The sequence below is a fragment of the Schistocerca piceifrons genome, chromosome 3 (assembly GCF_021461385.2).
Source record: "Schistocerca piceifrons isolate TAMUIC-IGC-003096 chromosome 3, iqSchPice1.1, whole genome shotgun sequence".
In the NCBI taxonomy this organism is placed as follows: Eukaryota; Metazoa; Arthropoda; class Insecta; order Orthoptera; family Acrididae; genus Schistocerca; species Schistocerca piceifrons.
In genome coordinates this window covers 777,236,705-777,256,907 of record NC_060140.1, presented here as the reverse complement: position 1 = coordinate 777,256,907, position 20,203 = coordinate 777,236,705, and the positions used below count along the sequence as shown (strand labels likewise).

Here is a 20,203-nt window from a genome sequence, read left to right as displayed (position 1 = left end):
GTTCTCTTGTGATGCTGGGCACAGAATAATTGCTAAGTAAATTCGGCGCCTGCACCTTTCTTGTGAAGTTTTCATAGACTTGAGTCCTCGATATTCTGCACAATTTGTGCTGTCTTCATCTGTAAGCAATTCGTAGTCCCAACAAAATCTCAACCAACTTTCTACACTACATAACTGAGAAATTAGATTTTGCCATGTGAGACTATCAGCATTTGAAACTGCAGTGCTTTTAACTCATTGCTGTCCACAACTGAAACTGATAAACTGTGTTACCCTGGCAAAACGCTAAACATTTACCACCACCAGAGTCATACGGTGGATATAGTCGCTCATTCAGTATATATCATTAGAGGCCTGCATATTCGGTAGGCAATAACTCTTCGAAATTACCGTATTGCCCGTATGTGATCATCTCACATACTTCCACATTAGTGGTAGCTCAGTTGTAACGTGACTGAGCCCAAAGGAATATGACACACCTCTATCAGTGACCTACAGCCTAATAGTCCCTCAACTTAGCTGCAGATGCTGAAGCTTGATGACTCACCACATCTGCTGTCACATGATGATCTGGTTTTACATTTGATCCAAAAGAGTAGTTTATTTACGCTCATTTGAAGTTTGTCACCATGGTCTTCTCACCTCTTTTTACCATTCTGTGGTACAAGGATTCTGCACAGTGACTGGAAGATTGTCCGTCAACTGTGCAAGTTACCCTCACTTAGCAGGACTAGGCTGGGTGGGGGGACTGTTGCTGGTGCACCTCCCCCACCTCACTGTGTCTTATTACTTTTTTATGGTTGATTTTCCATCCCTCTACTTTTTACCAGGTCCCTTGCATAAAATAATACTAAAAAAGATCAAATTGATGGGCAGTCCTTTTGCCCACAAGGAATCCTTTAGGCTGTGATTGTTAAAGGAAGAATGGACTGAAGACCTTACTCTTTAGTATTTTCATACAAGCTAATCAGTCAGTCATCTTGTATACTATTCTTGTCAGAAACTTGGATGCATGAGTTGTTAAGCTGTTCGCATCATAATTGTCGCATTTATCTGCCATTGCTGTCTTTTAGAATTGTGTGAATCAAGATCTTCCTAAGGTCCCCACAACACCTTGCTGTAGATTGTAGCAGTATCACCTACTTAGTTGTTTTTGTCAGGAAATTGGGACATATTTTAAAAATATATACATTGGATCCTTCTGAAGCAATAATATGGCATCATCAAGCAAATACGTAAAAAATTTAAAAAAATTAAGAGAATATTACAGCGACACCACCACTACCACCACCCACCACCACCACCACCACCACCACCACCACCACATGCTATACTAATGCTCTGACAAACTTATTTATTTAAGAGAATAACACAGCAGCAAATACCAACTAACCATTACTGTATATTACCTTAGCTGGCCCAGGTTTTTCAGGACTCCACATTGTGAGGCTGGAAAGACTGCAATTTCTTTTATCTGACAACTTGTTTAATAGTTTTTCCACTGATACAACTTACCCATAAGATATCCAGAATCACAACTGCTCTGGCATTCTACAGAATTCTACAAAGCTGAGTAATGTCCCCATTTCTAACATTGCAGAGGTTCTAAATGTTCACTGCAGTTGTCACTGCTTCCATATCGTTAAATTTTTTACAGAGGCATTACATTATATTTTTGCTCTCCAAATAATGTAATGAGTGCAGATAACCACTCAGGCTATAGTTAAAGCATGGAATAGTGGACAGACTCGTGAAAAAGGCCAAAAACATTGCTGGGCCTTTGGACGATGTATTTCTTCAGAATTAACAAGGAACACACCCGTCCATGGCTACATTATCCTGGCTAACTACATTGTCCCATGTGCTGTAGACCTACTGAGGTAAATAATTGTCAGGTTTAGTGGGTGAGAGAAGAAAGGAGATTAGGAGTAGGGAGCTTAAAGAGAATGAGTGAAAGGAATAGAGGCAGATGGGTGGAAAGGTGAGGCAGCAATGGTATGTGACAGGAAAGCGCTGTTGGGAAACATTTCATGTCACAGGCTGTAGAAGTTGTCTACAATAGAACAGAGGAAGAGGAAAATAAAAACACTACACGTAGATTAATGTTGTGAAGGGGAGACATGAAGGCAGGGGTGTATGTGATTGTGGATAAGAGCTAGAAGCAGCTCAGGCTAGGAGGACTGATAGATCAAATTACACATTTTAAGGACAATTCCTGTCTTTATAATATAGAGAAGCTGTTATGGAGTGAGATGCAAATACTGTGGATTGTGAAGTGGTCATTGGAGTAGACCATGTTGTTTTCAGGAAGTTTTGCCACTGGGATTAAACATATTTGGGTCATAGTCATAGTTGTCACTGTCTCTTACACGATAGGATAAGCCTGTGATAAGTAGTCAAAGTAGGATGTAGTGAATAGATGCCTCGGATTGGTCTTACTCCTGGGTCTTCTACAGGATGCATCCCTTGTGGCAAGGGGTTGGGAGTAGGAGTGGCATTTGGATAGACCAGGATATTTTGTATACATTGGAAGGGCAGCAGAATGCCACATTGAGAAAGAAGGATTATGGGAAGAATGTTTCCCATTTAAGGGCTTGATGAAATGTAGCTGAAGCCCTGGTAAAGGATGTGGTTAAGTTGTTGAAATAGTTCTCTAACAGCCACCACCACCACCACAAACCAGCTGCAGAGGAGCATCCTGTCATTATTCACCCTGGACTATACAACAATTGATAGTACAGCTTATGTGCTTGTCAGTTTAAATACTTTTTATTGATTATGACTATTGGAATGGAAATGTTAAAGAAGGCTGACTGAGTATAGATAAACACTGAACATTGATACCAGATGAAATTTTGACTTGTATTTCTGAATGTTACATTGTGATAAATTTTCAATTGATGTTTCTTTTTCAGCTCTGAATATGGAATACAGTTCTTCAAAAAATTCAGTTTAGTGATGAATGCCCTGGACAACCGTGCAGCTCGCAATCACGTCAACCGTATGTGTCTTGCAGCAGATGTACCACTTATTGAAAGTGGTACAGCTGGGTACGATGGTCAGGTTGAACTTATACTGAAAAACCGCACTCAGTGTTATGAATGTCTCCCAAAAGCTGCTCAAAAGACATATCCTGGGTGCACAATTCGCAACACACCATCAGAACCAATCCATTGCATTGTTTGGGCCAAACATCTTTTCAAGTAAGTAATATTTCAAGACCATCTGGGTTATTGGACACTTTATGTAATGGTAGAAATGTACCAGCTTGTTGATTATGTTCTATCACAATACGTTTGCTGTATTACATATTAGCCATCAAAAAATTTGTATAGGAATTTATTCTGTGATGTACTGTAAATTACGCCCTATGTCAAATCTTTGCGATCTTGTCGTAAGATTGAGTTTGTTAAAGAAAATAGAGAATAGTACATAATCAGTGAACATGTTGTGTACTTTTCAGTCAGTTGTTTGGAGAAGATGATCCCGATGAAGATGTATCGCCGGACACAGAAGATCCTGAAGCTGCAGGTAAATAGTTTAGTTCGGCTGCTGGTATCAAACATTTCTCTCTTTCGGATTTTAGTGTTCTTTCTCTTATAATTCTTTTTCTCTTCACTTTGTTGAACAAAATTACCAGAAGTTTAACTATTTTGCTGTTATTGTATTTGTGAATTACTTAAGGCAGTATCTGTTTTCTATTAAAAAGACTGAAATTGCGAAGGGGAGATAACTTAGTGTGACACAGTGAGGTGGCTGAACACTGGTAAGTAAGAATTTCAGACTACAGAAGTACACCAGATCCTGTTTTCATGGTTTGTACAAATTATTCCACATGAATGCCAGGGTTGGGTCACTTCGGTACAAACTATACCCAGTGTCATCCTGTCCATGACCAAATTGCTGGCATCCTACCTTGAATTACCTTGTTGTTAAAACTACAGCAAACATTATTAGACTAAATGATTCAGCATGTCGTGCAATAAATTGATTGGTTGAATCAACCTGTTTATACACATAAGCATTGTTACTGTCACCATTCTACAGAGCATTGCATTATTAATGGTAAGACATCTGTCACCACAATCTCCTTCATCTGATATTTTTCTGGTTAGTGGCAGCCTGTGTTTCTTGTGGGGATTTATATTTCACTTTTCTCTGTATTAAGTTTGTTGGACGCTGAATCTGTGTGGATGTAGAAGTATTAGAATTCATAAGCTTCTTGAAAATAGATAAGTGATCAAGAAGATGAAGATAATAATGGACTAGAAATGTTGGAATCCTGTTACGCGAAGGGCAGTGTAGAAACAGAATAAAGTAAATGGATTGATGATGAATGCTCATGAACAGTTACTCACACCCATTTCCAAACTGTTAAATTTCTGATTAAACTTGAATTTACTTTTGCTGTATCATTTTATTTTGTCAGTTTGTGCCCAACATATGGAAGTGAGTAATCATGTGTGTATTTAGAATTTGTCATACGAAATGCATTTTTAAATGAACAAATGAAGTTAACTAATAATCTATTTGGGTAACATTTTGGATTAATATTTTTGTTGAAATGGCGTAACAGTGTTCTATAATGACGTGCTTCTGTAGTTTGAGGACAGTTATGACAGAGAAAGATAAATTAGCTTCAGTTTGATGTAGTCGCTCACTACAAGAATGCGTTGGCCACAGAGTGATCTCTGTTCAGGGGCAGAGGATACCAATTACAGAAAGCTACAACTAACACATTTTGAAGCATCTTGTAAGAAGATACTGTCCAATGACATGGCAATTTCTCTCTCTGGATTGATTTTGACACACACACACACACACACACACACACACAGCTCAAGGTGGGGGGTCGTCAGTAGTTACAGCATCTTTTTAAAATACGTATTGATTTATAGCAGTCTCTAAAATGCATTCATATTTGATTATATAACATCCTATTGTACACTGAGGTGACAGAATTCGCGGAACAGCAATTTGCACATATACATCCTCAATCCTTGGATTGAGTGAGACCAAGTGGAACAGAAAGAACTCTTAAATTGCTGAGAGATGGGTGCAAATTATACTGGCAGGGTCACAATAAAGAGGCTAAAAATGGAGTGGTGTTTGTGTTTCACAAAGACATTGATCCAGTTACAGATGTGAGCTTTGTAAGTGAAAGAATAATTAGAGCTCGAGTGAACTTGGGAAATAATAGTTTTACTATACTACAATTGTACGCACTTCAGCAAGGGTGCAGTGAGGAAGAAAAAACAAAATTCCTTGAAGAACTGGAAGACCAAGTAAGAAAAGATAACATTATGATAATTGGAGATTTGAATGCTCAGATCGGCTCGAATAGAAATGGATATGAGGAGGTGGAGGCTCTTTTGGATATGGAAGACAAAATGTTGACGACGAAGAAATTCTAAAGCTGTGCATAAGGAATTGTCTTTTAGTGAAGAATACATTCTTCAAGAAACAAGATAGTCATAAGATTACTAGATATGGCTGGGATGGCAAATCCAAGACAGTTATAGACTATATATTAACGGACAAATTAATTGGAGGAAAAGTAAGGGACATTAAAGTCATACCAAGTGAGCACTTGGATAGTGACCACAGGTTACTAGTTGCTGATCTAAATTATAAGATGAAAAGTTTAAATGCTTGTGAGGTAACGGGCTAGTTGTGGCACCTTGAAAATATTCTAAGTTCGGAGCTGGCGTGGCCGCACGGGCTGCTCAGATTGCAGGGGCTCATCAGCAACCGCGTGATGCTGAATGTTAGCCGGAGCAAGAGGGGTAGCTCCAGCGCCTGGTCCAGGCTGACTGCGTGGCTGAGAATTCCGTGTTGACACTGTGACAAGGTCTGTGCTTTGTGTCGATGAAGATTTGTATGCCGGGAGTGCCAAAGATGGCAGACTTTGTTAAACCATAAAGGCAGACATTTCACAGTTAATGTAGAAATTAGTAATAGCCAGAGGAATCGTGACACCTTAAAAGGAAATCTGTACATTACCATTATTTGCACAACTATTCTGATGGTGTAATCAGATTTTCAATATCTTTATTAGTTTAAACTTTAGTATCTGACTGTAAATTATACAAGTAACACCCAATAACGAATTTCCAAAATCTAAATAGTTCATCCGATTTTGTCAATCTACGTGTCTTTAGAAAGCTATTAGTGTAAACCTAAATTGGTATGAATTACAGGCATGTAACTTGAATAGTACACGAGTTATTGTAGGTCAAAGTGGCCGATTACTATTGATCTCGTCAGGCCATAAGTACTCCACAGTTATATGAAAAAACGGTAGCAGCAAGCTTATGAATTTATTTATTCATCTATGTCTTAGTTTATAACCGATATATTCTATTCATGAAGAAATTGGACAAATATTTACTGTGTTTTAGAAAGCACAGAGACATTAGGGTACTGGCCTATCTTTGCTTCTACTCCTTTGATATATGTTTATTTAATTTGTTTATGTAATTAATAATGTGTGTTAGAGCTTGTTTATGGTCCAGCCATAGGAATATTTATTTAAATGTAAATCCAGTATTTCGTATGTGTTTCCATATATTTGTGAGTGTGCATTGGCTGGGAGACATGGCGGGTGCACCCTAGCCAATCACAGCGCTCGCTACTACAGTAGGCGACTACCGAAGAAAGGAGAGACTGTATGGAATTGGGGGGTGGGGGGGGCGCATCGGGTCGCACAGGACACAGGGGAGTACTGAACAGGACGGTGCGACAGACGGTCTCACAGGACATGGGGAGTGCTGGCCGGGGAGGCGAGACAGACAGTCGCAGGAAATACTTGGAGAGTGGAGCAGTTTGCGCATGGTCGCGGGAGACAGAAATATTTCGTAGTGCCAACTTGTGCACTTGTGAGATTTCCGTGGCTTCTGCAGTGAAGACGTATTTTGCATTTAGAAGTGAATATCTCACGAGCTATGTTGTTGCTCATAACTAATTACGTGAAGTAGGAACCTATTGTTTCCCTGTTATTCACCTTATATTTTATTTAATTGCTGGACCACTGCCACCAATAAGTTTTGCAGTAGTAAATGGCATTCTTAAAGGTACTTCTGCTATCGTACTCATCACTTAGTCGTTAGAAATAGTACCTGCAGATTCTATTTAATTGCAATTGTTCATCTATAAATTTTCTATGTTACATTCAAAATTCGCAATTGCCGAGTGATAGGAACCTTCGACTATTCGATTCATGTATATTCATATTGTATACTGTCGACTCAGCAGTATTTGCCTTGTAATGCAGCAACTACGTATCACAGCCCCTAGACAATGAAACCAGCCAAAACTTTTAATATTGCAACTCTGAGTTTGAGGGTACGTAGTTGAGGGTCACATTTTCGTTTATTTGAAAGCCAAAAATTAAGGAGTAGAAGTTGAAAGAAGAAGAAGAAAATAAGAAAAGTTTCTAAAATCTAGTAACACAAAAATTGCCAAAAACTGAAAGGGGTAGTGTAGAGGAAGAGTGGAACCTATTTAAAACATCAATAGTTAACAGTGCTGTGCAGATAAGCAGCAGAACAAATGGTAAAGTGAAAGACAAAGAAGCCACATGGTGGAACAGTAGAGTAAAAGATGCAATTAAAAAACATAATATGTCAAAGAAAAACATGGAGTTTGAAAAAGAAATCAGAACCAGGGGCTGGTGCCAAAAGATGAACACAAGTTGACAACACTGAGGAAGGAATACTGACAAAAGAAACTCCAAGCAAAGAGAATCGTGAAAGAAGAAAAGGAGGAGAGTTGGGAAATATTCACCCAGAAACTAGAGCAGGATAGCAGAGGGAACCAAAAACTGCTATATGGGTTATTGAAAAGTAAGAGAGCTGATAGAGAAGACATAAAAGTGATTGAAACAGAGAATGGGGATATTATCAGGGACATGGAAGGTATCAGAGAAGAGATGAAGAATTATTTTGAAATCTTACTGAATGGGGAAGGTGCACAAGAAGGTGCCATCGAAGTCATTGAATTGGAGCAGGAGCAGGATCCAGTCTCTTGGTTAGAAACTGAGGATTCCCTGAAAAAGATGAAAATTGGGAAGGCGGCTGGAGTAGATGAGCTGACAGCAAATATGATTAAAGCTGCAGGAATCCATGGAATACAGTAGTTACACCGGGTGCTGGGGGTGATATGGAAAGAAAACAAAGTGCCAGGTAAATGAAAAAAAGGAATTAAGATACCGCTGTTCCAGAAAGGTAGTAGAAAGAAATGCACAGACTACCAAGGAATCACACTGTTATCACACTGCCTGAAGATAATGGAAAAGGTCATAGAAAAAAGACTGCGAAAAATTCTAGAACCCCATTTAGAGGAACAAGAGCATGGGTTCAGAAGTAATAGGGGAACAATAGATCTCATTTTATCCCTCCGTCAGTCAATGGAGAAGTATTGGGGAAAAGGAAAAGGACTTGATAGTAGTATTCATGGATTTGGAAAAAGCATATGACAGTGTACCAATGGATAAAATATGGGAATACTTGAGAAAACATAATGTTCCTGATCCATTAATTTAAAAAGTCCAGATGCTGTACGATGGTTGTGAGAGCAGTGTACAAGTAGGAAGTGAAAGATCAAAATGGTTTAAGACAAAGAGAGGTGTTCAACAAGGCAGTTCGCTTTCTCCTATACTCTTCATTACTCTTATGGACACAATCATGAAAGAAATCAAGGAAGAAGAAAATGAAGATCTCAGTGCTTTTGCTTTTCCTGATGACATCGTCATTTGGTGAGAGACGGAAACGGAGGTTCAGAGGAGACTGGATTACTGCAACACAAAATTTAAAAAAAAAAATCAAGTTAACTATGAGTAGGAACAAGACAGCGGCAATGAAGATGAGCAGGACACCCACAGCTTGTCACATCATACTGGAGGGGGAGAAGATTGAATATGTGAAAAGCTTCAGTTATCTGGGTAGCATCATATCACGCGATGGAAGTTCCAGAATAGAAGTCTTAAACAGAATAACAAAAGGTGTAGCTTCTTGCACCAAGTACAAAATCTAATCTGTGACAAGGAAGTCTCTCAAAGAGCCAAACAGACCACGTATAAAACTTATCTCCTGCCAATCATGATGTATAGTCTAGAGGCCTTTGTCATAAATAAGAGAGAAGAGAGACAAATACAAGCGTGTAAAATGAAGTTCCTTAGGTCAGCTCTACAAAAAACTAGGAGAGTCAGGAATGACCATGTAAGGAGAGACCTGCAGGTGACATTGACTGCAGAGGAGAGGATGAGTGCTTTGAAATTGAATTGCTTTGGTCATGTGAAGTGAATGCACCCGACTTGTACTCCACGCCAGTATTTGGAGATGGAGGTACCAGGAAGAAGACCAATTGGGCGGCCTAGAAAGAGATGGACAGACCAGGTTAAGGAAGATCTCAAGAGGAGAGGAGTAACATGGGATGTAGTGGAGAGGGAAAAGCTATACCAGAACAGAAACCAGTGGAGGCACATTGTTCACAAAGTTCCTACCCGGCTCGCTGGAAGGAAATCCTGATGATGATGACAGGTGATGGTTAGCATTGCGGACACAAGGTATAAAAGGGCAGTGCATTGGTGGAGCTCTCATTTGTATTCACGATTCATGTGAAAAAGTTTCTGATGACATGATGATCGCACATTGGGTATTGACAGACTTTGAACGTGGAGTGGTAGTTGGAACTAGATGCATTGGACATTCCATTTCCGAAGTCGTTAGGTGCTAACAGATAAGCAACACTGAGTGAAATAACTACAGAAATTCAGTGTAGTACATACGATGACTATATCCGTTAGGACATTGTGACAAAATTTGGCATTCACAGGCTATGGCAGCAGGCGACATAAGTGCCTTTGCTAACAGCACGACATCGCCTGCAGCACCTCTCCTAGGCTCAGGACCATATCAGTTGGACCCTAGATAACTGGAAGACTGTGGCCTGGTCAGATGAGTCCCAGTTTCAGTTGGTAAGAGCTGATTGTAGTGTTTGACTGTGGCACAGGCTGTATGAAGCCATGGGGCCCAAGTTTTCAACAAGGTACTGTGCAAGCTGATAGAAGCTCCATAATGGTGTGGGCTGTGTTTACATGGAGTGGACTGGGTCCTCTGGTCCAATTGAACTGATCATTGATTGGAAATGGTTATGTTCAGCTATTAGGAGACCATTTGCAGCAGTTCATGGGCTTCACATTTGCAAACAGCAGTGTCATGGCACTGGGCCGCAGTCATTCGTGATTGATTTGAAGAACATTCTGGACAATTCGAGCAAATGATTTAGGGATCCACATTGCCCGACATGAATCCCATCGAACGTTTATAGGAGGCATAATCTGTATCACTTCAGGCAGGGGCGTTACCTTTACAGTCTCGGATGTTATTGAATTTAGGATACGTTAAAATTCAGGAGTGAGTAAGAGACATGTTGGCCATTTATTTATTTATTTATTTATTTATTTTTTTCCTACAAAAAAATTCCTGCCTCGAGATACAGGCCTCCAAAGATGACACTGGGAACACCGTTTTGAAGATTCGAATTTCAGAAAATTTTTTGAAATGCTGTATCTCTGTAACAGTTCTAGATATTTTTTTTATTTAAAAGATGATTACAATGGTTTCCCTCATTTGGACATACCTGTCAAAGTTCTTTTACTGTCACCTTTTGAAATTTTTTTTACAAAGACCTTCCTTTTCTAAATCCTGCTTGATATTTCCCTAGTTTTGGACCAGGTGCTGCTTCAGCATTTTTTTTTTTTTGTCACTGGCAAGAGGAAGAGTCTTCTATAATTGTTAGGATTTCTTCCCCTCTTTTTTTTTTTTTTTTTAATGGACGTGTTAAAACTGACGTCATTCTGTTGTTAAGCTGTTGTCCATTTTTCATTAATGATGTCTACTAGATGTAGAAAAATCAAAGAGAAAAGTTGGATTCTTTTTCTGTTGATGAGTACCTTGTAGTACTATATTCTCTGTAAAGGAGGGCTTCCACTTTTCGGGGGTAATATATGTCTTCACCGAAGTTGTTTCTTACTGATTTCTTTGCTACAATGCTTATTTCTATTGTCTTTGCTGCAGTTTGATAAATAACTTTGTTGTGGTTTCTTGTCAGTTTGTCGTGGTTGTTCATTGCAGGTTTCTGTATTGCAGTTGTTCAGTTCTAATTTGTTTATTGAAGAGGCTTCTAAGAAATCTGAGACCATCCAGTGAGTTCTGTGTTTTCCTGAGGAATTTGCCAGTTGAGAGAGTTGCAGTGTGTTTTGTGAAAAGGACTGTGTGAAATGTCTTCTGACTGGGGCCACAGAAGAGTGAAGTGTCCTGACTATTTGCATATCCATAAAAGAGTGATGTACACTATGTGATCAAAAGTATCCGGACACCCCCAAAAGCATACATTTTTCATATTAGGTGCATTGTGCTGCCACCTACTGCCAGGTACTCCTTATCAGCGACCTCAGTAGTCATTAGACATCGTGAGAGAGCAGAATGGGGCACTCCGTGCAACTCACAGACTTTGAACGTAGTCAGGTGATTTGGTGTCACTTGTGTCATACGTCTGTACATGAGATTTCCACACTCCTAAACATCCCCAGCTCCACTCTTTCTGATGTGGTATTGAAGTTGAAACGTGAAGGGACATGTACAGCACAAAAGCGTACTGGCCAACCTCGTCTGTTGACTGACAAAGACCGCAGACAGTTGAACAGTGTCATAATGTGTAATAAGCAGACATCTATCCAGACCTTCACACAGGAATTCCAAACTGCATCAAGATCCACTGCAAGTACTATGACAGTTAGGCGGGAGGTGAGAAAACTTGTATTTCATGGTCGAGTGGCTGCTCAGAAGCCACACATCACACCATTAAATGCCAAATGACACCTTGCTTGGTGTAAGGAGCGTAAACATTGGACGATTCAACAGTGGAGAAACGTTGTATGGAGTGACGAATCACGGTACACAATGTGCGATCCGATGGCAGAGTGTAGGTATGGCGAATGCCTGGTGAATGTCATCAGCCAGCTTGTGTAGTGCCAACAGTAAAATTCGCAGGTGGTGATGTTATGGTGTGGTCGTGTTTTTCATGGAGGGGACTTGCACCCCTTGTTTTGCGTGGCACTATCACAGCTCAGGCCTACATTGATGTTTTAAGCACCTTCTGTTGAAGAGCAGTTCGGGGATGACGATTGCATCTTTCAACAAGATCGAGCAACTGTTCATAATACACGGCCTGTGGCGGAGTGGTTACATGACAATAACGTTCCTGCAATGGACTGGCCTGCATAGGGTCCTGACCTGAATCCTGTAGAACACCTCTGGGGTGTTTTGGAACGCCGACTTCATGCCAGGTGTCACTGACAGACACAGATACCTCTCCTCAGTGCAGCACTCTGTAAAGAATGGGCTGCCATTCCTCAAGAAAACTTCCAACACCTGATTGAATGTATGCCTGCCGGAGTGGAAGCTGTCATCAAGGCTAAGGGTGTGCTAACACCATATTGAATTCCAGCATTGTCGATGAAAGGCACCACGAACTTGTAAGCCATTTTCAGCCAGATGTCCAGATACTTTAGATCACATAGTTTATAAGACAAACAAAAAACAGACTTTGTTCAGGTTGGGAATAAGTGTTCTCATTTGAAGGCTCTGTTTCAAAGTGAAGATTTTTCCGGTGATGAATTTCTGTGTTCTAAATGTTTTGCCAGAATAACAACAGTGATAATATCTGAATAAAGTGAAGCATCCCATGGTGAAGATGATGTAGATTTTGCATCAATAGAGGGAGAATTAAAAACCATGTATCAGTCAACTACAGAGGTAAGTGTTAGTCTTGTTAAGAAACCGTGGTCAGTAAAGTCAAGTCATAAGCTACATGCATCAAGAAAGTGCAGAGAAATTACTAAAGCTATGGATGAATACACTACAGCAAAACTGACCACACTCTTCAAAGTAGAAATTCCATCTTCAGAAGAAAATGAACCAAAGCACTCTTGCACCACTTGCCAAGAATTTTTCACAAATATCAATTCAGCTGTTGAATATTGTGCATCCTACAGTGAAATGGTGCAAGTTTTAACTATTATTCCAGAGACATTTTCAAAGAAAACAATTTTGAACCACATTCCATCAGTATCAAAGTACATGGTAGATAAATCAAGAAAAGTGAGGTCTGTAAAGAGTCTTTGGAAGACCAGATCCCTATTATGGTCACCCTGTAGAAGCAGCTCATGTTCAAATAGTACAGTCATTTAATCGGGAAGATAAATGAGACTGTTCTTGCCAGAGTACCAACAAAAAAGACACTATAACTGTTATAGTTGCAGGTTAGAAAAGTTGTGAAAGTGAAGAGGTGCATGACTCGAAGTATTAAAGAACCTTTTTCAATTTATTAGAGCAACTATACAACTTCTCATATTGGAAGATCAAAATTTTATGCACTACAACCTAAGTGGGTAGTTCCATACCCACCTAGAGATGTCTTGTCTGTGTGTACTGCGCGAATTTTGAACTTTGTGTGATAACTTGAAGAACTTACTGGAGCATGTGACACGACGTCTTGGTTGGGCGTGTGAAGTCATTGGTAGTCTGTGACAAAAAGCGAGAGACTTGTTTGTTTGAAGAATGTAGTGAATGTCCTGGAAAGGGAGGACTGTCTTTACAGACACTTGGCTTGGAAGACGTAGCAGATAACTCTGCAGAAATTACATATGTGACATGGGAGGAAAATATACTAATTAAGAAAACTGTTACCTTTGACAGTTTCATTGATGAACTTCGTAAATGGTCAGTGAAAGCAGTGACACACCAGCATCTGGAGAAATTGCAACAACACATTGTAGAAGTGAAAGGATGTGTACAGGCTGAAGAACTATGTTTAGTACTTCACTGTGATTTTGCTGAGAACTGGTCTGTAATTCTCCCACAAGAAGTGCAAGGATATAATTGGAGTAATTACCAGGTTTCGATTTTTACAGGAGTGACATATTTTCAAAACAAGACCACACTTGTTGCACTTATAAGTGATGACTCAGCACATGTTTTGCTAGCAGTGCGCAAAATTCTTCAACTGCAAATAGGGGCAGAGAAGATCATCATTATTTCTGATGGTGCTCCTAGTCATTTTAAAAATCATTACCAGCTGTTTGAATTGAGTAAGTTGCCTGTGCCAACTGACTGGGTATACAGTGCTACTGGTCACAAGAAGTGGCCCTGTGATGATTCAGGTGATCTGCTGAAGCACCATGCTACAAAACCTAATCTTTCCATACCAAATACAGCTGCGACTCAGGATGATGAGGGTTTTACGATAGTCATTCTTTTGTCCAAAGAGGAAATCGAAGAATTCCACGAGCAGAAAAAAGAAGAATGGTCCAAACAAACTTCTCCTGTGGAAGGAATTTAGAAGAGACATTTTTGGACTCAAAGTGATGCGTGCACTTTAAAGAGCAAGAAAGAAGAAATTTCCTTCGTTTAGCCAACACCTCAGAAACAGCAGGATAATATTGAGATTCACAACCTGAGGAGGAGGAGGATGTTTGTGGCGTTTGTGTATGACTGTGACTGGTGGATTGCAGAGATTATAGACACCAGTTATGAGTTAAACGAGGTAGTTGTGAACTATATGCTACCACATGGACGAGCTGCTGGATATAGGTTTCCAGCTGGAGGAAAGCGCCATCAGTGCTCACTTCCTGTTCACAATGTTGTGAAGATTGTAAGTGCTCCAGTTCCTCTTGTTTCAACAGAAAAGCATCACTCTATATCAAAGGAAGATATTGAAGCAGTGGAGCACATTTTTAGTTCATTGATTGGCTAATTTCAGTACGAAACAGAAGTCACAGAAGCTGTATAAATTGAAACTTTTAAGCCTGTGGATCATTCACATACATTTTGGAACCATTGAAAATGCTTGAAAAATGAGTCTCTTATCTTTCAAAACTAAAATTATGTTAAATGAGGTTAGGTTTTGATTTTTATGAGCCCGTTATGTCATAATGTGGTAATAAAACCGGTTTTATGTATGGCAAAAATTTCAATTGTTTATAAAACCTGTTCAGCCTAAAAGTGGAAGCTCTCCTTTTCTGGGAATGGAATCAACAGAGAAAAAACAAAATTTTATGGATTGTCATTTTTGAAAAAAAAAAAAAATTTCCATAAATTATAAAGTTCAGAATGCTATAGTAAAAGAACAGATAAGATCAAATGGAAGATTTCTTTATCATGAAGCAATTATCTTTCAAATAAAAAAAAAAACAACAAAATGTCTAGAACTGTTCCAGAAATACAGGATTTTAAAATTTTTTCCAAAATTCGCATCTTCAAAATTGTATGTGCAGTGTCATCATTGGAGGGCTGTATCTCGGAGCAGACATTTTTTTGGAGAAAACAAAAAAATACTTGTCCCTTACTTAATCCTTCATTTTAACATATGCTAAATTCAATAAAATCCGAGACTGTGAAGGTAAGATTTTTTCCTAGCCTGCCTGAATTGATAAGGACTATGCCAGGACATAATCAAGAAATCACTTTGTGCACAACATCCTGCACCAGCAACACTTTATCAGTTATGGATGGCTATGGCTATAGAGGCAACATGACTCAGTGTTTCTGTAGGGGACTTTCAACGACTGTGTCTATGTAATGAAACTTACTTCTTGGGTATGAATGGCATTGCTGTGGTGAAATCTAAAACACTATCATAGAACAAAAGAAAGAATATATATGTGACAGTTGAGATCCACTAATTTGTAATATTTGAGTCATGTCTCCCTCACTTAAAAAAATGGATGTCTAAAAAGATTGTGAAGTTTTTGCAGTGATGTTATGTCCTTTCAGGGTGTATACGACCCGTGACAACCGGGAGATCCGGGAAAAACCCGGGAATTTTTCATTGTTTTAGTTTTCAGTTAAATTTTTGTAATTTTGACTAGTAAGAAACGATACGCTAACAAAGGAGATTACTGTATCCCGCTACTGCAGAATAATACTTCAACAATAAAACATAAATGAGAGAAAATAACTTAATTTGCAAAGGAAATGTGCCATATACGACGACGACACACAGTGCTCATGCAAGCGTCTGCCAATTGAAAATATGCCAAAGGCTGTAGGAAGACTGTGCAGTGCTTCATAACAACAAATTGCCTCCAATGAGCGTGAAGTTGCAACTGTTTATGTTCAATTTGTTTTAGCAGTTACGTGCGGGCTCATGCGCATTTGCAGTTGAGTCACGTTTGAGGAGTAGATTCTCCCGCTTCTGGCTACAGGAATGTGGCTGTCGGCTGTGCAAGCAGTCGCAGCAAGTAGCTAGATGCTACCGGCAAAAGGGGAGGGGGGGCCTAATTCATATTATTGAAGAAAAAAAACTTGTTTCACAAAGTGCCTAGCATCCAGCATACTTTTGTCTATTGATTATTCATATGATTTTGAAATGCTTCCCTGTTGGTTTTTGAACATTTTTGAACACATTTTAAGTTGATTTCTGAATGAATCATAAGTTGACTTTTGAATGCATGCACGACTGTCAGGAGAATCATCGTCGCATCTAGAAATAAACTTTCTGCAGGCAAAAGGGGACGGGGCTATACGAGCTGAGGGAGTAAAGCCGAACAGATGATTGCCAATCACTGTCTGATTATGTGGTTGATCGGGTTTGCGAATGATCAGCATTGTTATAATTACTTGCGAAATCCATAGATTCAGACTACCAGAATCTAAATAAACGACGACAGGAATAACAGGTGATAAAGATTATGTATTATCTTTTTGGTGGAGGTTCGAGTCCTCCCTCGGGCATGGGTGTGTGTTTTTGTCCTTAGGATAATTTAGGTTAAAGTAGTGTGTAAGCTTAGGGACTGATGGCCTTAGCAGTTAAGTCGCATAAGATTTCACACACATCTTCTCGGTGTATCCAAGAAAATGAAATTTTGACAAAATTTTTGGCCAGATCGCCACACTAGTAAGGACCAGCAGTACAGTCCCCGGCTTGCAGCCACGGAAGTTCTATTCTGGAAGTGACGCGGGAAACGTGTTGTTCGAACACGTAATAACGCCTAACCGGAAAATAATAGCGGGATAACTAAACCTGTGATTCTGGCAGGGTTAGTGAAGTTAATTGGCCAACAAATTTTGACAATGGCAGCAATAGCTACAGAATTGGTGATGACAAGATTGTTTGTTAGAAGGAGGAAGGAGAAGAAACGAGGACATCGCACAAATTATGGAAGAATAAGACGATTTCAAATTTTTATAAAAATTTCGTAACGCTACTTTTCGATCTCGTGCTTGAGAAGCTGGTGCGTATGAATGAAATGTGAAACTATTTCCTAACATAAAGCTTTTGGCTTGGTGCCAAAACAGCCTTGTTTATTTGGTGTGTAACAAAATTGCTGTCATATTAGAAAAGCCTATTTTGTTTTATCTAGCAGACAGTGACAAAATAGACGTAATCAGATCGAGAAACGACACCAGTATTGGGTATTTATTTGTATTAACAGCTTTTTCAGTATTAGATAACGACATTTCGATTTTTCATGTAGCAAAACGTTTGACGAACTTTGATGAGGTAATAGATTCTTTCGCAGAAAGGAAAACACGCCATAAAGCGGTAGCAAGATTAGAGAGAAAAAATGCTAGGAGCTAAGGTTTGAAGAAATGTGTGATTTCTTCCTTATCTCTTGTCAGTATTGATTTTATATATCCTATATTTAATTTTATGTCGCACAAAACAGCAAGTTACTAACTAATAGGCAATAAAGAGCTCAGATTTTCTGAAGAGTTCTTGTTCTCTCGATTACAAATAATCCCATCCGCTATTATTTGCGAGATTCTTCTTTTTTAAAAAAAAAGAAAAGAGAGAGGGCAGGCTGTCAAACCGGCCGACTGGGAGCAGGAGAGGCACTACAGGACATTTCAATTTCCACTCTCCTGAATATAGTTTGGATGTGCGGTAGAAAAATGCTTCGTGAAGAGGCGTGGCACTGCACTTTGGTATACTTAAAACTAAATAATATGTCTTACATTTCCTCGAATACGTATGCTTTATGTTTCAGACTTTTCAGAAAGATGAGCCCTACGAGACGAACATATTTTGAAAATTCGATTTTTGTTTTTAGTATTGACCCGGTTCGCAAATGTCGTAGATCCAGGGCTGATGCCCAGAGCAGTTTGAGTTATAGTGGGTAGTCTCCACGTGACCCGTGTTTACATTTAGTGATTTTACTGTTTCCCCTTCGTTTACTCTCACGTGAAATAAAAGCAAAACGGATATCTGTGGCTGGGAGCTATCAAGTGAATTAAAACACATTCACGTAATTACGGAAGTCTAAAATATGTCATTAGTTTAAGATTTTATTTTTCCATGTTTCTGACAGTCAAGCATTAATCGCCTTGCGGAACAATGAAGTTATTTTTGTCTGTTTGCTAAAGAAATTTGACTTATGTTAACCTTTTCTGCAGAGGCAGTCAATGTCGTTGTTGTTGTTGTTGCCTTCAGTCTTGAGACTGGTTTGATGCAGCTCTCCATGCTACTCTATCCTGTGCAAGCTTCTTCATCTCGCAGTACTTACTGCAACCTACATCCTTCTGAATCTGCTTAGTGTATTCATCTCTAGGTCTCCCTCTACGATTTTAACCCTCCACGCTGCCCTCCAATGCTAAATTTGTGATCCCTTGATGCCTCAGATCATGTCCTACCAACCGGTCCCTTCTTCTTGTCAAGTTGTGCCACAAACTCCTCTTCTCCCCAATTCTGTTCAATACCTCCTCATTGGTTATGTGATCTACCCATCTAATCTTCAGCATTCTTCTGTAGCACCACATTTCGAAAGCTTCTATTCTCTTCTTGTCCAAACTATTTATCGTCCATGTTTCACTTCCATTCATGGCTACACTCCATACAAATACTTTCAGAAACGACTTCCTGACACTTAAATCAATACTGGATGTTAACAAATTTCTCTTCTTCAGAAACGCTTTCCTTGCCATTGCCTGTCTACATTTTATATCCTCTCTACTTCAACCATCATAAGTTATTTTGCTCCCCAAATAGCAAAACCCCTTTACTACTTTAAGCGCCTCATCTCCTAATCTAATACCCTCAGCATCACCCGATTTAATTCGACTACATTCCATTATCCTCACTTTGCTTTTGTTGATGTTCATCTTATATCTTCCTTTCAAGACACTGTACATTCCGTTCAGCTGCTCATCTAAGTCCTTTGCTGTCTCTGACAGAATTACAATGTCATCGGCCAACCTCAACGTTTTTATTTCTTCTCCATGGACTTGAATACCGAATTTTTCTTTTGTTTCCTTTACTGCTTGCTCAATATACAGATTGAATAACATCGGGGAGAGGCTACAGCCCTGTCTCACTCCCTTCCCAACCACTGCTTCCCTTTCATGCCCCTCGACTCTTGTAACTGCCATCTGGTTTCTGTACAAATTGTAAATAGCCTTTCGCTCCCTGTATTTTACCCCTGCCACCTTTATTTAGAATTTGAAAGAGAGTATTCCAGTCAACATTGTCAAAAGCTTTCTCTAAGTCTACAAATGCTAGAAATGTAGGTTTGCCTTTCCCTAATCTTTCTTCTAAGATAAGTCGTAGGGTCAGTGTTGCCTCACGTGTTCCAACATTTCTATGGAATCCAAACTGATCTCCCCCGAGGTTGCTTTCTATCAGTTTTTCCATTCGTCTGCAAATAATTCGCGTTATTATTTTGCAGCTGTGACTTATTAAACTGATAGTTCGGTAGTTTTCACATCTGTCAACACCTGCTTTCTTTGGGACTGGAATTATTATATTCTTCTTGAAGTCTGAGGGTATTTTGCCTGTCTCGTACATCTTGCTCACCAGATGGTAGAGTTTTGTCAGGACTGGCTCTCCCACGGCCGTCAGTAGTTCCAATGGAATGTTGTCTACTCCCGGGGCCTTGTTTCGACTCAGGTCTTTCAGTGTTCTGTCAAACTCTTCACGCAGTATCATATCTCCCATTTCATCTACATCTACACCCTCTTCCATTTCCATAATATTGTCCTCAAGTACATCGCCCTTGTATAGACCCTCTATATACTCCTTCCACCTTTCTGCTTTCCCTTCTTTGCTTAGAACTGGGTTTCCAGCTGAGCTCTTGATATTCATGCAAGTGGTTCTCTTTTCTCCAAAGGTCTCTTTAATTTTCCTGTAGGCAGTATCTATCTTA

General features: G+C 39.5%; 1 protein-coding gene across 1 annotated transcript in view; it reads left to right on the top strand.

Moving 5' to 3' along the window:
* Window positions 1-20,203, top strand: part of LOC124788190 (SUMO-activating enzyme subunit 2) — a 130,859-nt gene that overhangs the window by 52,002 nt on the left and 58,654 nt on the right. The window contains exons 3-4 of the mRNA XM_047255356.1: window positions 2,916-3,203; window positions 3,464-3,531. Of these exons, the coding sequence (XP_047111312.1) occupies window positions 2,916-3,203; window positions 3,464-3,531 (356 nt within the window). The remainder of the gene's footprint in view (window positions 1-2,915; window positions 3,204-3,463; window positions 3,532-20,203) is intronic.